At 39.7% G+C, this 17081-nt stretch overlaps 1 protein-coding gene across 2 annotated transcripts in view; it reads left to right on the top strand.

Moving 5' to 3' along the window:
- KIF5A (kinesin family member 5A) overlaps window positions 1-17081 on the top strand; it is a 33898-nt gene that overhangs the window by 10856 nt on the left and 5961 nt on the right. Inside the window, exons 7-24 of one of the 2 annotated variants that reach the window (XM_051962069.1) lie at window positions 209-296; window positions 520-644; window positions 871-975; window positions 1143-1291; window positions 1409-1557; window positions 1975-2150; window positions 2282-2350; window positions 10663-10869; window positions 11191-11337; window positions 12026-12214; window positions 12603-12720; window positions 13208-13266; window positions 13408-13517; window positions 13863-13964; window positions 14181-14241; window positions 14523-14594; window positions 14759-14863; window positions 16853-17069. In XM_051962069.1, coding sequence (XP_051818029.1) covers window positions 209-296; window positions 520-644; window positions 871-975; window positions 1143-1291; window positions 1409-1557; window positions 1975-2150; window positions 2282-2350; window positions 10663-10869; window positions 11191-11337; window positions 12026-12214; window positions 12603-12720; window positions 13208-13266; window positions 13408-13517; window positions 13863-13964; window positions 14181-14241; window positions 14523-14594; window positions 14759-14863; window positions 16853-17069 — 2248 coding nt within the window. Of the gene's footprint in view, window positions 1-208; window positions 297-519; window positions 645-870; window positions 976-1142; window positions 1292-1408; window positions 1558-1974; window positions 2151-2281; window positions 2351-10662; window positions 10870-11190; window positions 11338-12025; window positions 12215-12602; window positions 12721-13207; window positions 13273-13407; window positions 13518-13862; window positions 13965-14180; window positions 14242-14522; window positions 14595-14758; window positions 14864-16852; window positions 17070-17081 lie in introns of both variants that reach the window. The other variant, XM_051962068.1, reaches the window with a different exon arrangement.

Raw genomic sequence — 17081 nt, 5'->3', positions numbered from 1 at the left:
ATATCAATGTTCTAAGAATTAGAAGGGGGGGGCAGTATGGGGTAGGACAGAGTGGATGGTGGTGTGTTTAAGGTCAAATATCTAGTGAGGTCAGAATTTGAAGAGTAGTTTTACAATGGACTGAATGACTACTGAATGTAGTCAACTTTCCATCTAGTGAATTGGAAGTATTGTGGCCAATGTTTTCATGTCTATATTTACTTTGTAGGGTTGCACTGAGCGCTTTGTGTCTAGTCCAGAAGAAATTTTGGATGTTATTGATGAGGGGAAATCAAATCGCCATGTGGCAGTTACTAGTGAGTAGGAAAACTAAGATGTGTGTGTTTGTGGGGTGGGGTATGGATGTGGGTGTGTACTTCTGTCTCTGTGCCTCTCTTTGGGGTTACGGAACTAAGGAGCAGAAGGGAATCTGGAACATTGTTGTTCTTCAAAAAAGAAAATGTCTTATGTGGGCCAGGGACACTGAGCCAGAGGGAAGGATGGCTATCATTCTACCCTTTTCTCCCTTGCTCTTTTCAGACATGAATGAGCACAGCTCCCGAAGTCACAGCATTTTCCTTATCAACATCAAGCAAGAAAATGTGGAGACTGAGCAAAAGCTCAGTGGGAAGCTCTATCTAGTGGACCTGGCAGGAAGTGAGAAGGTTAGAAGGAGGGTCAGGGTTGGAGGTGGGAAATCTCAAGGGGCAACTTTTCTTATCAAAGTCTTTGAAAGCCTGGCTAAAGAAAAAAGTCCTCTCTATTCATGTTTGACTTTTAGTTTATTCTGTATCCTTCCCACCCTTAAAAATCTGAGAAACTCCAGCTGAGAGTGAAAATGCAGCCTGTTTGAAGCTTGGACGATACATACATCCTTCTCTCCCTGCATAGGTCAGCAAAACAGGGGCAGAGGGAGCTGTGTTGGATGAAGCAAAGAATATCAACAAGTCTTTGTCAGCATTGGGGAATGTGATCTCTGCCCTGGCTGAAGGCACAGTGAGTGTCCCTTCTACCTTTACCTCATTTCATTATATCCTTATGTCCCTCCCCCAAGCGTCTCAATCTTCTCATCCCTTCACTCAATAAGTTTTCTGATCCCAGTTCCTACCCTCTTGACCTTCATATCAGGTTTCTTTTTCTCACTCAGTTTCATTTCTCCTCAGAAAAGCTACGTTCCATATCGTGACAGCAAAATGACTAGGATCCTTCAGGACTCTTTGGGAGGGAACTGTAGGACAACCATGTTTATCTGTTGCTCACCATCCAGTTACAATGATGCTGAGACCAAATCTACTCTTATGTTTGGACAGAGGTCTGTGGCAAGCCTATACTTTCTCCCTCAGCAATTTCCTTGAAACCATCCTAGCTCTTCCCATCCTGTCTCTTCAATCCCCACATCTCCTAATTTTCTTCTTCCTCCTCTTCCCAGGGCAAAGACCATCAAGAACACTGCTTCAGTAAATCTGGAACTGACGGCTGAGCAATGGAAGAAGAAATATGAAAAAGAGAAGGAGAAGACAAAGGCACAAAAAGAGACAATTGCTAAGCTGGAAGCTGAGCTGAGTCGGTGGCGAAATGGTTAGAGCAGGATAGGACCCCTGAGGGAAAGAAACCCCCTTAGGTGGTGTGATGAGAAAGAAACTTTCATTTGAGGAAGAGGAGGGAAGTTTCATGTAGTCAGAGTAGTCAAATCCCTTCTTTGAGAGGGGAACATAAAAGGTCAGGGAGGCTCTGTTCTTAGAAAGGGAATTTTAAAAGATAACAGGGTGATCCCTAAGTAATGATGAAGGATTTCTTTGTGAAGAAAATGGATCTTTCTTTAGGGGCAAAAAACAGGTAAATTTTTTACAGCAAAAAAGATTTTGTGGCAGGAAGTAAAGGAATCTAACTGGTATGCTTTTCTTTTGGAGGGATGTCCATGTGAATGTCCCTTTATCTTTATAGAGAGAGTATCTTAGGCTCATCTTCAACCTTTTTCCTGTATTGCCTCCTTAGGGGAGAATGTGCCAGAGACTGAGCGTCTGGGTGGGGAAGGAACAACTTCTGGAGGGGAACTCTGTGAGGAGACACCTGTGAATGACAACTCATCCATTGTGGTTCGAATAGCGCCTGAGGAAAGACAGAAATATGAAGAAGAGATAAGGCGTCTTTACAAGCAGCTAGATGATAAGGTGACTAGGGCGGGTCCTTCATATAATGCCTTTTTCCACTTTTGGTAATTCTAAAGCAGATCCCCAACAAAACCTTGAGAGAGAATTCCTAAAATTTCATTCTGCCTGTTTCTTTATTTTATCTCTAACAGGATGATGAGATTAATCAGCAGAGTCAACTGATGGAAAAACTTAAGCAACAAATGTTGGACCAGGAAGAGGTAATTATATTTACAGCAGTAGTGATGACAACTAGAACTCAGAGGATTTCCTAGTGGTCAGGAGGAGACAAGGAAACGGGGTGGGGGGGGTGGAGTGGGGAGGGGTAGGTTGAATATTTCTTTTCTTAGAGAGCATGAGAAATCTAATTTATTATTAGGAAGGGAGAAAGTACATTATATGTACAGAAAATAACAATGAGGACTTTTTAAATTATTGGGGCTTCTCTTACATATTGAAAAGTCTGAGTATTGGACTACTGACTTAATACCTCTGAGCTACATTTTTTTTTTTTCCTATCTAGCAAAAAGCTTTCTTTCTCTTAGGTCTTTTGCTTCTATCAGTAGTTTCAGAATTAAAACTAAATTGAGAATCATCAAACCTTGGGTTGGAAAGGACTTCAGAGATCATCTAATCAAAAGTATACCTAATAGGAATCCTTTAAAAATATATCTGAATAGTCATCCAACTCTCACTGAGGACTTCCAGTGATACAGAATTCACTAACCCCCAGCATAACATATTCTACTTTTAAAAAATTCAAATAAGATGAATTTAATAGGAATAAATGGAAAGTCTTTCATTCAGGTTCAAAGAATTGCCAGAAGTACAAGATGGAGGAATCTGTTTAGACAACAGTTTTCAATTTATAAAAAAGAGCTGGATATTTTAGTGAACTAAAAGCTCAATATTAGTCAACAATGTGATATGAAAGCTACTTGTGGAGTAGCTAGGTGGTGTAGTGAATAAAGTATTGTCCCTGAAATCAAGAGGTCCTAAATTCAAATTTGGCTTTTAGACACTTACTAGCTATGTGACCTTAGGCAAATCATTTAATTATGTTTGCAGAGATAGAGACAAAGAGAGACAAAGAGAGGCAGAGATACAGAGAGAGAGAGACAAAGAGATACCTTGGGCTCCATTAAGATAATTTAATATGTGACTGCAATTGAAGTTTTGTATTCAATTCCAAATGCCACATTTTTGGAAGGATGTTGATAACTTTGAAACTGTTTAGAGATCAGCCAAAAAGATGGTGAAGGATCTTGGGTTCAAACCATATGTAGTTCTTCATCAAGATTATGTGCTATTTTTATATAGATTTTGAAGAAGTGGCAAAATGGGCATATAGGTTAGTAGTTATTATTTGCTTGATCATCTTTTGGGGGGATAATAAGGTTTTTGAGACGTCTCCTCTCCCATGTATTTAGTTTCTTTTCTTTCAGAGAAATTAACAAGTCTATGAATACCACCAAAAAGTCCTTGAGACATATCTTTGGATTTTTCCATATAGTGTTTTGAAGACTTGAAAAGAGCTGTCCTGGCAGCTATAGGACACTGAGGCTTATATCTATAGGGAGAAGCAGAGAGAAGATTGTAGGTTGAATAGTAGAATCAATAGGAGGAGGAAGACTGTTCATTCTACCTTTGAGCAATATAAGGAGCCAGGAAATTTTTCTTTATCAGAATGATGTAAGCAACTTCTATTAATTACTCTGAGTTCTGCTTCCTGGAGTCAAGCAAAACAAATCTAATTCCTTTTCACATAACAATCCTTGAAATACTGGAAGACAACTAAGTCTTATTTTCTCAAATTTAATTCTCAAAATTAAGCTCAAAGCTTAATATTTCCCATAAGGTCTTCCATTGCTCTTCGTATAGCATGATTTATAGAACATTCATCTGTTTGTACTCAAACTTGTCAATGTCTTTTCTAAAATATGAGACCCAGAACTGAATATAGTACTCTAGATGTAGCCTGACGAAGATAGATTATAGTCAGATTACCATCAGTGTCATTCAGGATTCTATTCATCTATTAATGTAGCATAAGATTGAATTTACATTGTTGACCTATAGTGAACCTGTTTTCTCCTAAAATCCCTATTGTTTTGGGTTGTTACTATTGTTGTTTTCCCCACATGGAATGCTTTTCTATAATATTCCAACCTGGAATTATAGAAAAGATTAGTCCATTGATTTAGATTTAGGATTGGAACAACATGAGACACTTGGAGACTATCTGATAGTTAACAAAAGGAGATTTACTTAGCAATACCATAGATATGGTGTTGGTTAAAGGATGTGCAATTCTTGCCCCAGTACAGAAATGCCTGTGGTCAGAAGGGTGTGTGGACTCACTTGCATTGTAAGTGAATAGCTATCGAGTCTATAGGCACTGACTCCTCATGGGTCTTTTTATACTCTAAGTTATCAAAAAAGTTCAATATTTAGCTGCTTGGGCCAATTGAGTCTCAGAGATAGTTTTCCAGACTTCTAGGAAAAAACTATCCCAACCTTTAATGACAGGACTTTTAGTAGATATCGCTCCTGCCACATCCCATCTCTTGGTGGCAAAATCCTCTGGGTCTTCTAGGGCAGAAGTGTCAGAAATATGGCCTACAAGGCATAACAACCTGTAACACTTTCCAGAGTGACCTCGAAGTAAGCAGACAAACAAATAAGCAAAAATGTAACTAGGAAATATTTAACAAAATAAATAAAAATACAATAAAGCATAGATAACATTACATTTTAAAACTAAGACAATATGCTGCCCAAAGAGATCCTTATGTAAAGTTTAGTGTCCTCAATTTCTATTTGAGTTTGAAATTACTATTCTAAAGGACCCTCCACCATTTAAATAGCTTTGAAGTCATTACTGAACAACTTAGACCTCAGGGATTTGAGAAGTCTGGCACAAGTATCAATGGGGAAAGAATTTAATCAAGGTAAAAGAAAAACAAAAACAGAAGTACAGGATGAAAAAAAAGGCAAGCAATGCAGTAGTTCCCTGAAGGAACACAATGCCAAAGTGACTGAATATGAAGGAAGCCAAAGATCAGAAACCCTGGGTTTTTTACTCCATGATTCAAAAGACCAAGTTCCAGATCTGTCATGTGACAGGTGATAACTGGGGATACTTCACAGTGGATCTCTTTATGTAAAGAAATGATGTTGAGCAGGAACAGCATCAGAAACATCAGTGCTATCATGCAGATGATTCTACTATATTTACCAATCCTCATCACAGGCCCAAGAGTTCATTACCTTCTTACATGTAGCCTGACTTGCTCTGTACCACCTACCACCCCTCAATGTTCTTTGTTCTACCTGCAAGGACATCTTCCTTCCTAAAAAAGTCATGAGGGGGAGGCTCTCCCTCATATAGATCCAGGAACTCAGGATTGTCTGCAATGTCCTAACATAAATTCATTGTAGTTATTATACAGAAAGCGTTTTAGCTTTCCCATACTATTAGAAAGTAAGATACTTTGCAATAATACCACCATTTGTTTTCACAAGCCTTTTCTGAGAAGGAGTTGGCTGAATCATACCATGAAAAATTAAATATAATTGAGGGGGACTGAGCTATTTCCCCAGGGTGTACACATCCTGAGGGGCAGAAACCTTTAGAGAAGAGTGAGGAATCTTTGATGGATGGAATAAAAAAGGCCAGAGAGGATCAATTGGAACAATGTCAGAAAGTAACTTTTCCTTATTGGATAAATAGGATAGATCCCAGAAACTTCAAAACCAGAGAACCTTCCCCCTTCCTAGAAGGGTGCTAACTCAGCAAAAGACATGGCTTATCTGAAGTAGGACGCCAAACATCAGTGGTGTGATGACAAAATTATTGTTTAGCAAGAACAAACTTCTTGCCCTAAGACAGAAGAAATGGAATGATTTGCCAGTTGGGGCAAGTCGAAGACTGTGCATGGCATTCTGTTTTGTATGAGGGGCTCCAGCGACAAGTAGTTGCCTCGTTCTTAGGAGGATTATCTGGTCCCTTGCTGAGAACAACATGGCATCACAGTCTCAAGTCCTGATTGGTAATGGGTTCACTTCTTAACCTCTTGTCTTTTTCACATTGGCATCAGTCTGATTGTGTACTTCAGTAATGGGCGTATATCTCTCCAGTGAATGCTGACATCTTCCACAAACAACTTTATGTAGCTGGCAGTATCAAAAAATTCTTTCAGCTATCCTGACCCCTAAGGAGAGAGGTTTTGTTTGTCGAATCTTCTGTCCAGCTTCCAGACCATTTAGACAGACACGTGCCCATTGTTCAACAATCAGTACAAGATTCTTATACGCTATTCCCCAAGATTCTTACTTCACAAGCCTTGATTCTCAGCCCACTGAGAGGATTTGTTAGCATCCCTATCCCTCAGGATATTACCTATTATTATTTTAATGGTCCTGATGATGAATTCTCCCTTTTGTAGAGAGCAGAGCAGTTAGTAAACTAAGCAGAATGATATTCCTCAGAAGTGAGGGCTTCATGAGTGGAATCATTTGGTTAGCAAAGGAAACAGGGCATTGGGTGAGACTAGAGATTTTAGTCTCTGGGAGAAGTTTTACCATCTTAGAGAACTGAGAGAGCAAGATCCTGAAGATACAATCTCCATTTAGCAATAGAGCCCTTTTTTCCATTGCCCTACTCATCTCCTCAGAAAAACTATCCATCACTTGGGTTTGGACAAAAGGTAGTTAATGCTAATAGTTGGGGTATCAGTCAAAAAATTGCTTTTCAGGAGTGATATAATAAGTACAACTTTGGAGACCTTATAATTCTAGAAACCAAATAGTTTTTTTAGCCTAGCTACTTTTAGGTATCTGCCAAAGGCTACAGTATAATCAGTCTGCTCTTTATGAACAGAGACCTCTAAAAACATGGGCCACAAAATATTATAAGTTTCCATGGGGAGACTGGTGGATGGTTCACCAAAGGTCTTGCTGGTCTGGGCCCAACTTGAAAATCATCCCTACTTGTGGATGACTTGGTAAATGGAAGCTATTAGAATACGTAAGGGAAGAAAAACATTTTCATAAAAGCCTCTGCACTTCCTTTTTGGATTGTGGAAAATTAACGATTAGTAGCATGTTCTTGATTATGTTTTCAATTATCTGAAACATCACCACTGTATTCTCCAAAACTTGACTAAATAGGCTAGACCCTGGATTTTCTTGGGGCTGATTTCTACTCTTTGTCCCTTATATGGACTACCATCTGACCTAGAACCTTTATAACCCTCCAGTCCAGTCAGCTGGAGATGATTAATATGGTATCAGTACCTCAGATGTAAGAACTAAATTGCAGCAGTTTGAAGGAAGAGTTTGAGTAGCTCTGGGAATGGATGGTAAATATATACTGGGCTCCTTCCCAAGAAAGTTGAACTGCTATGGGAATTTATATTTATAAATTTATAGCCATGGGGATAGAGAAAAATACATTTTTCAACATCCAGAACCCTGTTCTATACATTGTTGGGAGACCAGCAAAGATGGTGGAATAGGAGGAAGCAATAAAACTTACCTCCAACCTTCCCCATGCTCCACCCAAACAATTACCTAAATAAAGATCTAGAAAGAATTCTGAATTGAGTTGTGGTTAGGAAACACAAGGAAAAATCACAGTGAGTCATTTTCCATCTCAGGTTAATAGGAGACAAAAATAATCTGTTGATACTAGGATAAGTATTTAGACAAGAAGGAACCTCTCAAAACTTTTTAAATAAAGGGACTGAGTTGAGTTCTGCTTTGGATTGAGATAACAGTGATTTTGGATCCTGCAGGGATTGGTCTGACATTATGCGGGAATCAGGAACAGGACCTAGTTGCTAACTCTGACATTCTAACTTCAGAGCCAGATCACAGTTATAGTGCAGATTGAGGAGGAGACTTGGACTGGTGGATTAGAGCAAGGAGTGTTTTGGGATTGTATATTAGGCAAAGAACAGGAGCAGAAATGAGCAGTTGGACAGCTTTGATTTCTGAATAAAGTTTTTGATTCATTCCCCAGGTTACTCTGAAGTCTGCATTTGAATAAAGAGGTCAGACAGCTTAAACCAGTTGCTATAAATCTGTAAGACTTTCAGTTAGCTGAAGGGCTGGGGTCAGTAGCAGTCTTCAACCAGGAACAAGTCTATAATTGTATCTCTCAGATCCAAACCAGAGAAAAAACTTGCAGTTTAGACCAGGATAGCAGTGATCAGACTTCATCTGAGATTGGACCACTATGGATATATTGAAAATTTATAGGTTCCTGACTAAGATGTTTCTTGAAGAACACAGAACTCAGTATTTGAATAAAGCAGCATCAGGACTCTAAAGAATACAAAGAATATAAGACCCTTATATATATAGCTAGGCCACAACAAAATTTCAATTCAGAAATTAAGTTTGGAAGAATAAATAAATAATATCACAATAAAGATCTATGCTATCATAGAGAGAGATGCTCAAGAAACAAACCTAGAAGAAGAGAATGATTCCAAAATTTGCTTGAATATAGTGAAGCCTCAAAGCAAACATTGTTAGCTTGAGCTACCTAACTATTGACAGTAAGAAATGGCCTCAGAAATTGTTATGACAACTTTTTTCAGCTCGCTGTAGATCAAAAGCTGCCAGATGCCATTTGATCATATCATCAACCATTCAGGAAAATTATAAATGGAACTGGTAAAGTAAAATAATTGTGCTTCTTTCATCTTTACAGCATGGCTTGGGAATCTCCAGGGATTTCCATTTTACACTCCCCCACCATAACTGACATAGAGATTTGTAAGAGAAGGTCTATTTATCTTGTGGTCATAGGGTATAGCAGCCTATGACAGTTGGGCATAGTTCTAGTCTACAAAATTCATCTCTTTTAGAAATTTCCCTCCCTTAAGATCCCCATTGGGGAACTTTTTGCAAGGCGAGAAAAGCATGATTCCCCATCTTAGCTACCTAAAAAGAGACATCTGCATCTAGAGCTTCTAACTAATTCAATAGACTTTGTGTAAAAGTAATCTTCATTAAGCTTCCCAAGTGGATGGAACTCTGCTGCTAAGAATATCTCCAAATTGGCTAGATTGAATTATGATCTCAACTACTATTGTGACTTATCAGGTTTTGTTGGTATTTTAAAATTCCTAAAGTTTGTTGTTGAGAAAGCCCACTACACCCTTTGCCCCTTCTGTAGAAATTACTCCAAAAAGACAGAGGGGGAATAGTAATAGGATAAAGCTTTCTAACCGTTTGTGATGTGTCCAATTCTTATCCTTGAGTTTGCTCTCATTCTCTTGTTACAGCTTTGCTTTTAAAAGAATTTAACACACTTCTTGTTCTTATTCCCTTTAACAATGCTATGATAGTCATAGGGTACCATGTTGCTATATTGAGTCATCTTTTAATCAAAGTGGTTCTTCCTCGCCATACTCTTTTCCCATATTGATAACAAGTTTATCCTGATGCACTAACACTCTTACTAACCATTATTGTGGAATAGGCCTGACTCAGGCAAGTCTGATGGTTCAAGGTTGAACAAAAGGAGTTTTATCTAACCAAAACATGGAAAAGATATCGTACTGGCTTAGGTAGACCAAGATCTCTTTGTCTCTATATGGAAACATCTCTAATCACAAAGGTATTTTAACTGGCAGAACAACAGAACATCCATTAAGTCTAAAGGGCATTTATGGGATGCCTATTTAATGCCTCATATGCCTAGGAAGGTTCATGCTTTAGTCCCCTGAATTAATCACTTCTCAGGAACTGCTTCCCTACCTTTTAGAGAAAAATTAATCTAGTCAATGTAGCAAAGCCTTAGGAGAAACTGGCCTCAGTTACGTAGAAAGGCTTTAGTTGTTACTGCTGCTACCACAGAAATGTAGGACTTTATATTCATCTCATACAATTTCTTCTTATGAGATTTGACTTATTATACATAAAGGCTTTTCTGATTCCTAGTTCTGCCATCCAGTGAGTTTGCATTTCCTTCCTGCCTTATCATCTTTAAAACTTGGCATCATCTATACATTTATCCAAATTATTGGTCAACATGTTGAACAAAACAAAGCTTGGGGTATTACATGACAGACCTTCCCTTCTGATTGATTCATGAATCATATCTTTAAGTTTATTCATGCAACCATATTTACCCAACTATATTATATATCATTTAGACCACATCATTCCATCCACTAATATCTCTCTGCTTTGTAAAATGCCCTTCTAAAGTCTATAATATTCCCTTAGTCTATTAGGTTAATAGCCCTGAGACTTGGACCTCTACCTCGTTAGGTCAGCAAGCCACTAAGGCAACTTAGACTAGAGGATCACTGGTATCTGACTTCCCACTTTCTGAGCTGCTGATGTCCATAAGAGGTGCAATGAGGTCATTCACTTTTACCTACTAATGCAATAACCCTGAGATTTAACTCTTTCCTTCCCACGTTGGGAAGCCACTAGTTGAGAAGTAACTAGTCACTCACAGTCAATGATCTAACTTCTTATTGTAACGACACCTAACTTCCCATTCTCTTAGCTGTTGGTGTCCACAAGAGGTGATAATGAGAAGGTTCAGCAGGAGCTGAGTCATCTGCAGTCAGAGAATGATGCAGCCAAGGATGAAGTGAAGGAGGTGTTGCAAGCACTAGAAGAATTGGCAGTCAACTATGATCAAAAATCACAGGAAGTTGAGGAAAAGAGTCAGCAGAACCAGCTACTGATGGATGAACTGTCACAAAAGGTGGTAAGTGGCCAAACAGTTATAAGGTCTGTCCACCCCCAAACTAAAGCACCTTTCCCTCTCCAAAGGGATCATTACATATTTTTGGTTTCATGCTTTTTTTCTATGTGGACCAAAGAGTCCCTTGGCTACTGATCCTCATATTCTCAAGTATTGCTTCTATTCCACAATTTTAACTTTCTTATAGTTCCCTTCCTTCATCCCTTTCCAATGCTAGTCAGATCATATCTACCTCCTTGAAGATCTCACTATGTTGGGAAGGAGAGGCTCTGTCCTGAGACAGATATTGGTCATGCCTCTGAGGATGGTGGTGACTCTTTTTAGGCTACTATGCTGTCTTTGGAGTCTGAGCTGCAGAGGATACAAGAAGTCAGTGGTCATCAGAGAAAGAGAATTGCTGAAGTCCTTAATGGACTAATGAAGGATCTGAGTGAATTCAGTGTCATTGTGGGTAATGGGGAAATCAAGCTGGTAAGTAGGGATAAGGTCTCTTCTTTTTTAAATGGGTATGAGGAATTGGGGGGGGGGGATGAAATCTATGTTAGCTCCCTTGATTGGAATGCCTTTGGTACTGGGCACTGTAGAAATGTAATTGCTGTCTTTAAGGAAATGCTAGTCTAAAGGGAGACAAAAAGTACATAAATCTAGGAAACAAAAATTATTTTAAAAAATTTAAAAAATTAGAAAAAGATACAAATGCAAGGCTAATTTTATAGCAACTAAATAATTGCTTGGTAAAAGAATGCAAAATAAAGAAGTGTTCAAGGTAGAGTAAAAAGAGAATTTCCTTGTAGAGGTAAGCTTTGAGTCAGGTTTTAGCAGCAGACAGAGGAAACAGCACATGCAGGGAGGTTGGTAGAGTTGGATCAAAGTGTTTGTGAGAAATATTAACTCTATAACAAAATGAAGTCTTGTTGAAAGATTAATATGGTAAAAGGAGAGGTGAGGAAATTGGCAGAGATTCTTGAAGGCTGGGTTGAGGAATTTTAATTTTACATCCTAAGTAGTAGGTGGCTATTAGGAAGTATTTGATCTTCGACAAGAAATCTAGGGAAACCAGAAGAGCTCTGCTGCCATCTGAGAAAATGGCAGACACTACAGCAGAAGGGAGAGAGGTGTGACTTAAGGAGAAAGTCTTTTTTTCTTCCTCCATCCATAGCCAGTGGAGATAAGTGGAGCAATTGAAGAAGAATTCACGGTGGCCCGACTCTATATCAGTAAGATCAAGTCAGAAGTCAAGTCTGTGGTTAAGCGGTGCCGGCAGCTGGAGAATCTACAGGTTGAATGTCACCGAAAAATGGAGGTGACTGGGCGAGAGCTCTCTTCCTGTCAGCTGCTCATCTCCCAGGTGAGGGACCAAAAATTGAGGGTCTTTTGTAGGAGATAGGAATCTTTTTCTACCATCAGTGTGGCTATTAGAAAAATTCACTACCTCCTACCTCTAGCCAAAATGTTATGGTAATCTAAGGCCAGAAGAACATTAACAGAGGGAAGTGATAGGGATTTAGAGTGATAAACTGAAAATTCCTAAGAGAAGAATGCCTTGTCAGGTGGCTTCTAAAGACAGTGTCTTTGGAATACTACATTTCCATAAAAATCCATAGCAAAATGCAAAACACTGAAGGCTGTACTAGGAAGGTGGGGAAAACCTTTTGGACTTTCGAAATATGTTCCTGAATCTTTGCTTTTACCTTTATTCTTCTGTTTCTGGTTTACTGCTTCTTTCCCTTCACCAGCATGAGGCCAAAATCCGATCCCTGACTGAATACATGCAAAGTGTGGAACTGAAGAAGAGGCATCTTGAAGAGTCCTATGATTCCTTGAGCGATGAGCTTGCTAAATTACAGGCTCAGGGTGAGACCTTCCTCCTGCTTTCCTCACTTTATCTTGGGACTTAGAGGAATGTGTATGTGTGGGTGGTGTATGTACCTGTGATTTCCTTATGGTAGGAAACTCCTCTAGAGGAAATCTCTTCTCTAATGCAAATCTATCACTGTACGGTAACTTAGTTTTAGAGTTGCTTGAAACACTGAGAGGTTAAGTGAATTGTCCAGGATCAAGCAACAAATACAATGCAAACTTGAACCCAGGCCTTCTAGACTTCTAGTCCTCTATCCATTACATGTATTATGTGTTCTCTCCTGTGAAGAGTGATAATTCTCAACAAGTTTCAAAACCAATAGAAGGGCCTATTTATTCAAGTATGGTCAGAAAATGTAATTTATTTTGAGGTCTATTCAGTATCTCCACCTTGACAATAGCTCTCATCTATCATAAAGAAATGAGTTATTTCCTTGGAAGAGGCATGTTCGGTGTTAATTCCTTCCCTACTCCTCCTCAGAAACTGTGAATGAAGTAGCCTTGAAGGACAAGGAACCAGATACCCAGGATGCTGATGAGGTGAAGGTGAGGGAGAGGGGAGGGGGGAAAACTGGGGAAGCTGCCAGGGTTTGGCAGAGTAAAGGGTTGCTCTGGACTTTACAGGATGTATGTGGGACATCCTCTGTTCTTAAATGGGGGGATGGGGTATATTATTTGCAGAAGGCACTGGAACTGCAGATGGAGAACCATCGTGAGGCCCATCATCGGCAGCTGGCTCGGCTTCGGGATGAGATCAACGAGAAGCAGAAAATCATTGATGAACTTAAGGAGTAAGGGGACCTAATCAGCCAATCCTATATAAGCCCTCTGGTCATCTTATCTTCCTTTTTGTCCTCCAAAGATTATTCTGAAGCCCTGGAATAAGTTCTTTAATTCTTCTCTCATTCATTCAACAAACATTTTATATGTAAGCACTATGCAGGTGCTATGGAGGAAACCAAGACCATATTTGACACGATTTTCAATTTGTACCTGGATATACTGATTCCAGTTAAGCTCAGATAGCTAAAGGTAGATGGAGCCATTCTGAACTGCTTCTTTTTGAAGCATGGTAGGGGAAAAAAGATAAAAACATTTTTCTTTCTTTCTTACTGACCTATCTTCAATCTTTATAGCCTAAATCAGAAGCTACAGCTGGAGCTAGAAAAACTACAGGCTGACTATGAGAAACTCAAGAATGAGGAGCATGAGAAGAGCAGTAAACTACAGGAGCTGACGTAAGTATGCTTGGCCAGCTTCTGGATGTATGAACACATCAACTGGCATCTATGCCTTCATTTATTAATGTACCCATACATAAGACATACTTGCCCACATATGTGTGTAAAGACAGAATAATTTGATGGGGAGAAAAAAGGAGGGGAAAATGGATTGATGTCATAAAAAAATTCTGTTTTTTCCCCAATTATCTCATGATATTGATCTGGCTGAAGATTTCTCTATGAGCGACAGGAGCAGTCCAAGCAGGACCTCAAAGGGCTGGAGGAGACTGTTGTGAGTAATTTTGTACAGAACATTGGGAAATAAAAATAATTTGATTATTTAATGTTTATTATACCTTCACTTCTCTGAGGGAGAGCTCTCTGGTCTCCTGAACCTAATTCTCCTGTCCTTTTTTCTATTTTTTTCTTTCCTGTCCTTTTTCCAAACTCTAATGTTAAATGGATGTCTCTCATCAGAAGACATCAGTTAAAGATCAGAATCTTACTTTGGTCCATAGAAGTGATGCATCCTGATTTTTTTCAAGCTCTCTTAGACTTTTTTCTCTTTTACAGGCCCGGGAACTCCAGACCCTCCACAACCTTCGCAAGCTGTTCGTTCAAGACGTCACGACTCGAGTCAAGAAAGTGAGTGCCACATCTAGTGTCTTCCTATTCTTGATTTCTCTCTCCTTTCCCTTATATTATCCAGACTCCATGATGTCAAGTAGGGCTGACTCAGCCTGGACAAACTTCTAATTAGTGTTTTGTCTCCTGCTCTGACCTGATAACTATATTCCTTTCTACCCAAGAGTGCAGAAATGGAACCCGAAGACAGTGGGGGGATTCACTCCCAGAAACAGAAGATTTCCTTTCTTGAGAACAACCTGGAACAGCTTACAAAGGTTCACAAACAGGTAAGGTTGAAGGAAGGACAATAGGGTTTCCTGATGACAATTTTTTCTGGCTACTTGGGGATACTCATTGAGATGAAGAAAAACCTAGTTTGAATGTGTGATTTTTTTTTTCTCCTCCTGTTCCTAAAAATACTATCTTTATATTTGGCTTTATTTTTTCCTTTCTTCCTCTCATGACTATTGTTTATTTTTCGAAGCACTTCAACACTCTTCCTTCTAAGTATAGAAATCCCCATCTTGGGAAGAGGAGTTGGGGGTGACCTGGAACAAAGAGAAATGGGTTGGAACTGCAGCAAGAATTTCTATTGAACTTTTGGAAGAACGTCCTAACAGATGGGAGATAAAACAGGGAAACCAAGGAAGCTGCTTATCCTCTAGGGGCCTAGGCTTGAAGGAGGGAGTCTGGGAATGGATGATTTGACTCCAAGACGGCTCAACTAGCCTGAGGCAGAGGGCTAGTCCATGACTCTTGTATGTTAAGTTGCTGCCTTTCTGTCCCCCCCTCCTCTCTGCTGCGGCTTCTTAGCTGGAAGACTGGGTGTCTAAGGTATGGGGGCGGGGAGGGAGAGAAAAAGGGATTGGCCCGGAGGAATCAGGACAGGAAATGTTTGGTGTATTCAAAATCGGGATACTCTCCTCTTCCAAGATATTTCAGTCTTACTGGCAGGCTTCAGCAGTTGACTAATGGGCATTTTTACCATTCCAAGCAATGCACTTTACTTGAAGGCAGATTTCATTCCTCACCCCAGGCCAGTAGGCTGTTGTTATAGCCTAATGTTCATAGATTCATTTACTTTGCACCAGCACCAGCAAAAGGCTTTATTATATTTTCTCCCTCCAGTCTCTAGAGACACGACATTTCCTGGAAGAGGATGTTCACTTCTCTTGCAGTTGTCATTTAATTCCTTCCCCATCCCTCTCTTGCCTAGGTCAATATGAGGGTGTGTCCCAATCCAAAAAAGAAAATCTACCTCGAATGAGCTAGATTTCTATTTCACCACGAACAAGATATTTCCTATAGGAAGAGGATTGGAAAGATGAACTGTCAACAATTTTCCTGGCAATACTACAGCCCTGTTACAAAATGTGCCCAAACTGTCGAATCATTGAGACAATGTTGCTTATAATTTACACTTAATAGGAAGTCAAAAACCACACAGAAATCTTTCCAGTTTCAATCCCTTTTCTCCATTCCTGCCTTCTAATTCTGCTGTTATTTTTATTCTTCTAAAGTCCCCCTAATTCTGTTCTTTGTCTCCCTGTGCATTTCAGTTCTTATGTGGAATGTAGTGAAAAATTTAGGGGTGTCATTTAAGTCTGCCAGGGATGATTTTGTTTATTCTAACTGTCCCCTAGTTTTACCCATAAGAGGAAAACTCTAAGAGATCCTCTGATATGAGGGCAAGGCGCACAAGGCTGTTAGAATTCAAACATTTTCTTTCCTCCCTGTGGGGCTGTTTGTGTGAGTGTGTGGATGGAATGGGGTAGGATTGGGGTGGGGTGCTCATGGCTTTTGCTCTGCTTGCATCTGATTCTTCTTGCCATTTTACAGCTCGCCTCTTCCCCTTATCACCCCCTCCCCCACCAGCTTCTGTGTTTTGCTGCCTCATCCTCAGCATGCCCACACTTTATTTCTGCTTGTGGGTATTTTACCTGTGATCCTCAACCCCATTCCTTATTATAGCTGTGAGACTGGAGAGACAAGAGCTTGAGGGGAAGAAATAAGACAGTGTCACTAATGGGAATGTGAGGCAGTGAATGTGGCTATTTAGTGTCAGAAACCCCTATTATTCCTGATCTTCAGCTAACAGCAGTGTTTGAGAAAGAAATTAGGGTCTAGATTGGTTGAAATCACATGGTATTACTTATTCTCCATTTTTTGACTCCCTTTTTTTTCTGTCTTTTAATCTATTTCTCTGTGTCTCTCCCGGTTTTTTTTTTTTTTTTTTTTTTTTTGCCTCTTTTCCTTCTCCTTTGTCCACATCGAAGCTGGTTCGTGACAATGCAGATCTGCGCTGTGAGCTTCCTAAGCTGGAGAAACGACTTAGGGCTACGGCTGAGAGAGTTAAGGCCCTGGAGGGCGCATTGAAGGAAGCAAAAGAAGGTGCTATGAAAGACAAGCGCAGATACCAGCAAGAGGTAGACAGAATCAAGGAAGCTGTGCGCTACAAGAATGCTGGCAAGCGAAACCACTCTGCTCAGATTGGTGAGTGGTGGG

The sequence above is a fragment of the Antechinus flavipes genome, chromosome 5 (genome assembly GCF_016432865.1).
Source record: "Antechinus flavipes isolate AdamAnt ecotype Samford, QLD, Australia chromosome 5, AdamAnt_v2, whole genome shotgun sequence".
Lineage (NCBI taxonomy): Eukaryota > Metazoa > Chordata > Mammalia > Dasyuromorphia > Dasyuridae > Antechinus > Antechinus flavipes.
Note: the sequence above shows the minus strand (reverse complement) of the source record. Positions and strands in the feature narration are given on the sequence as shown.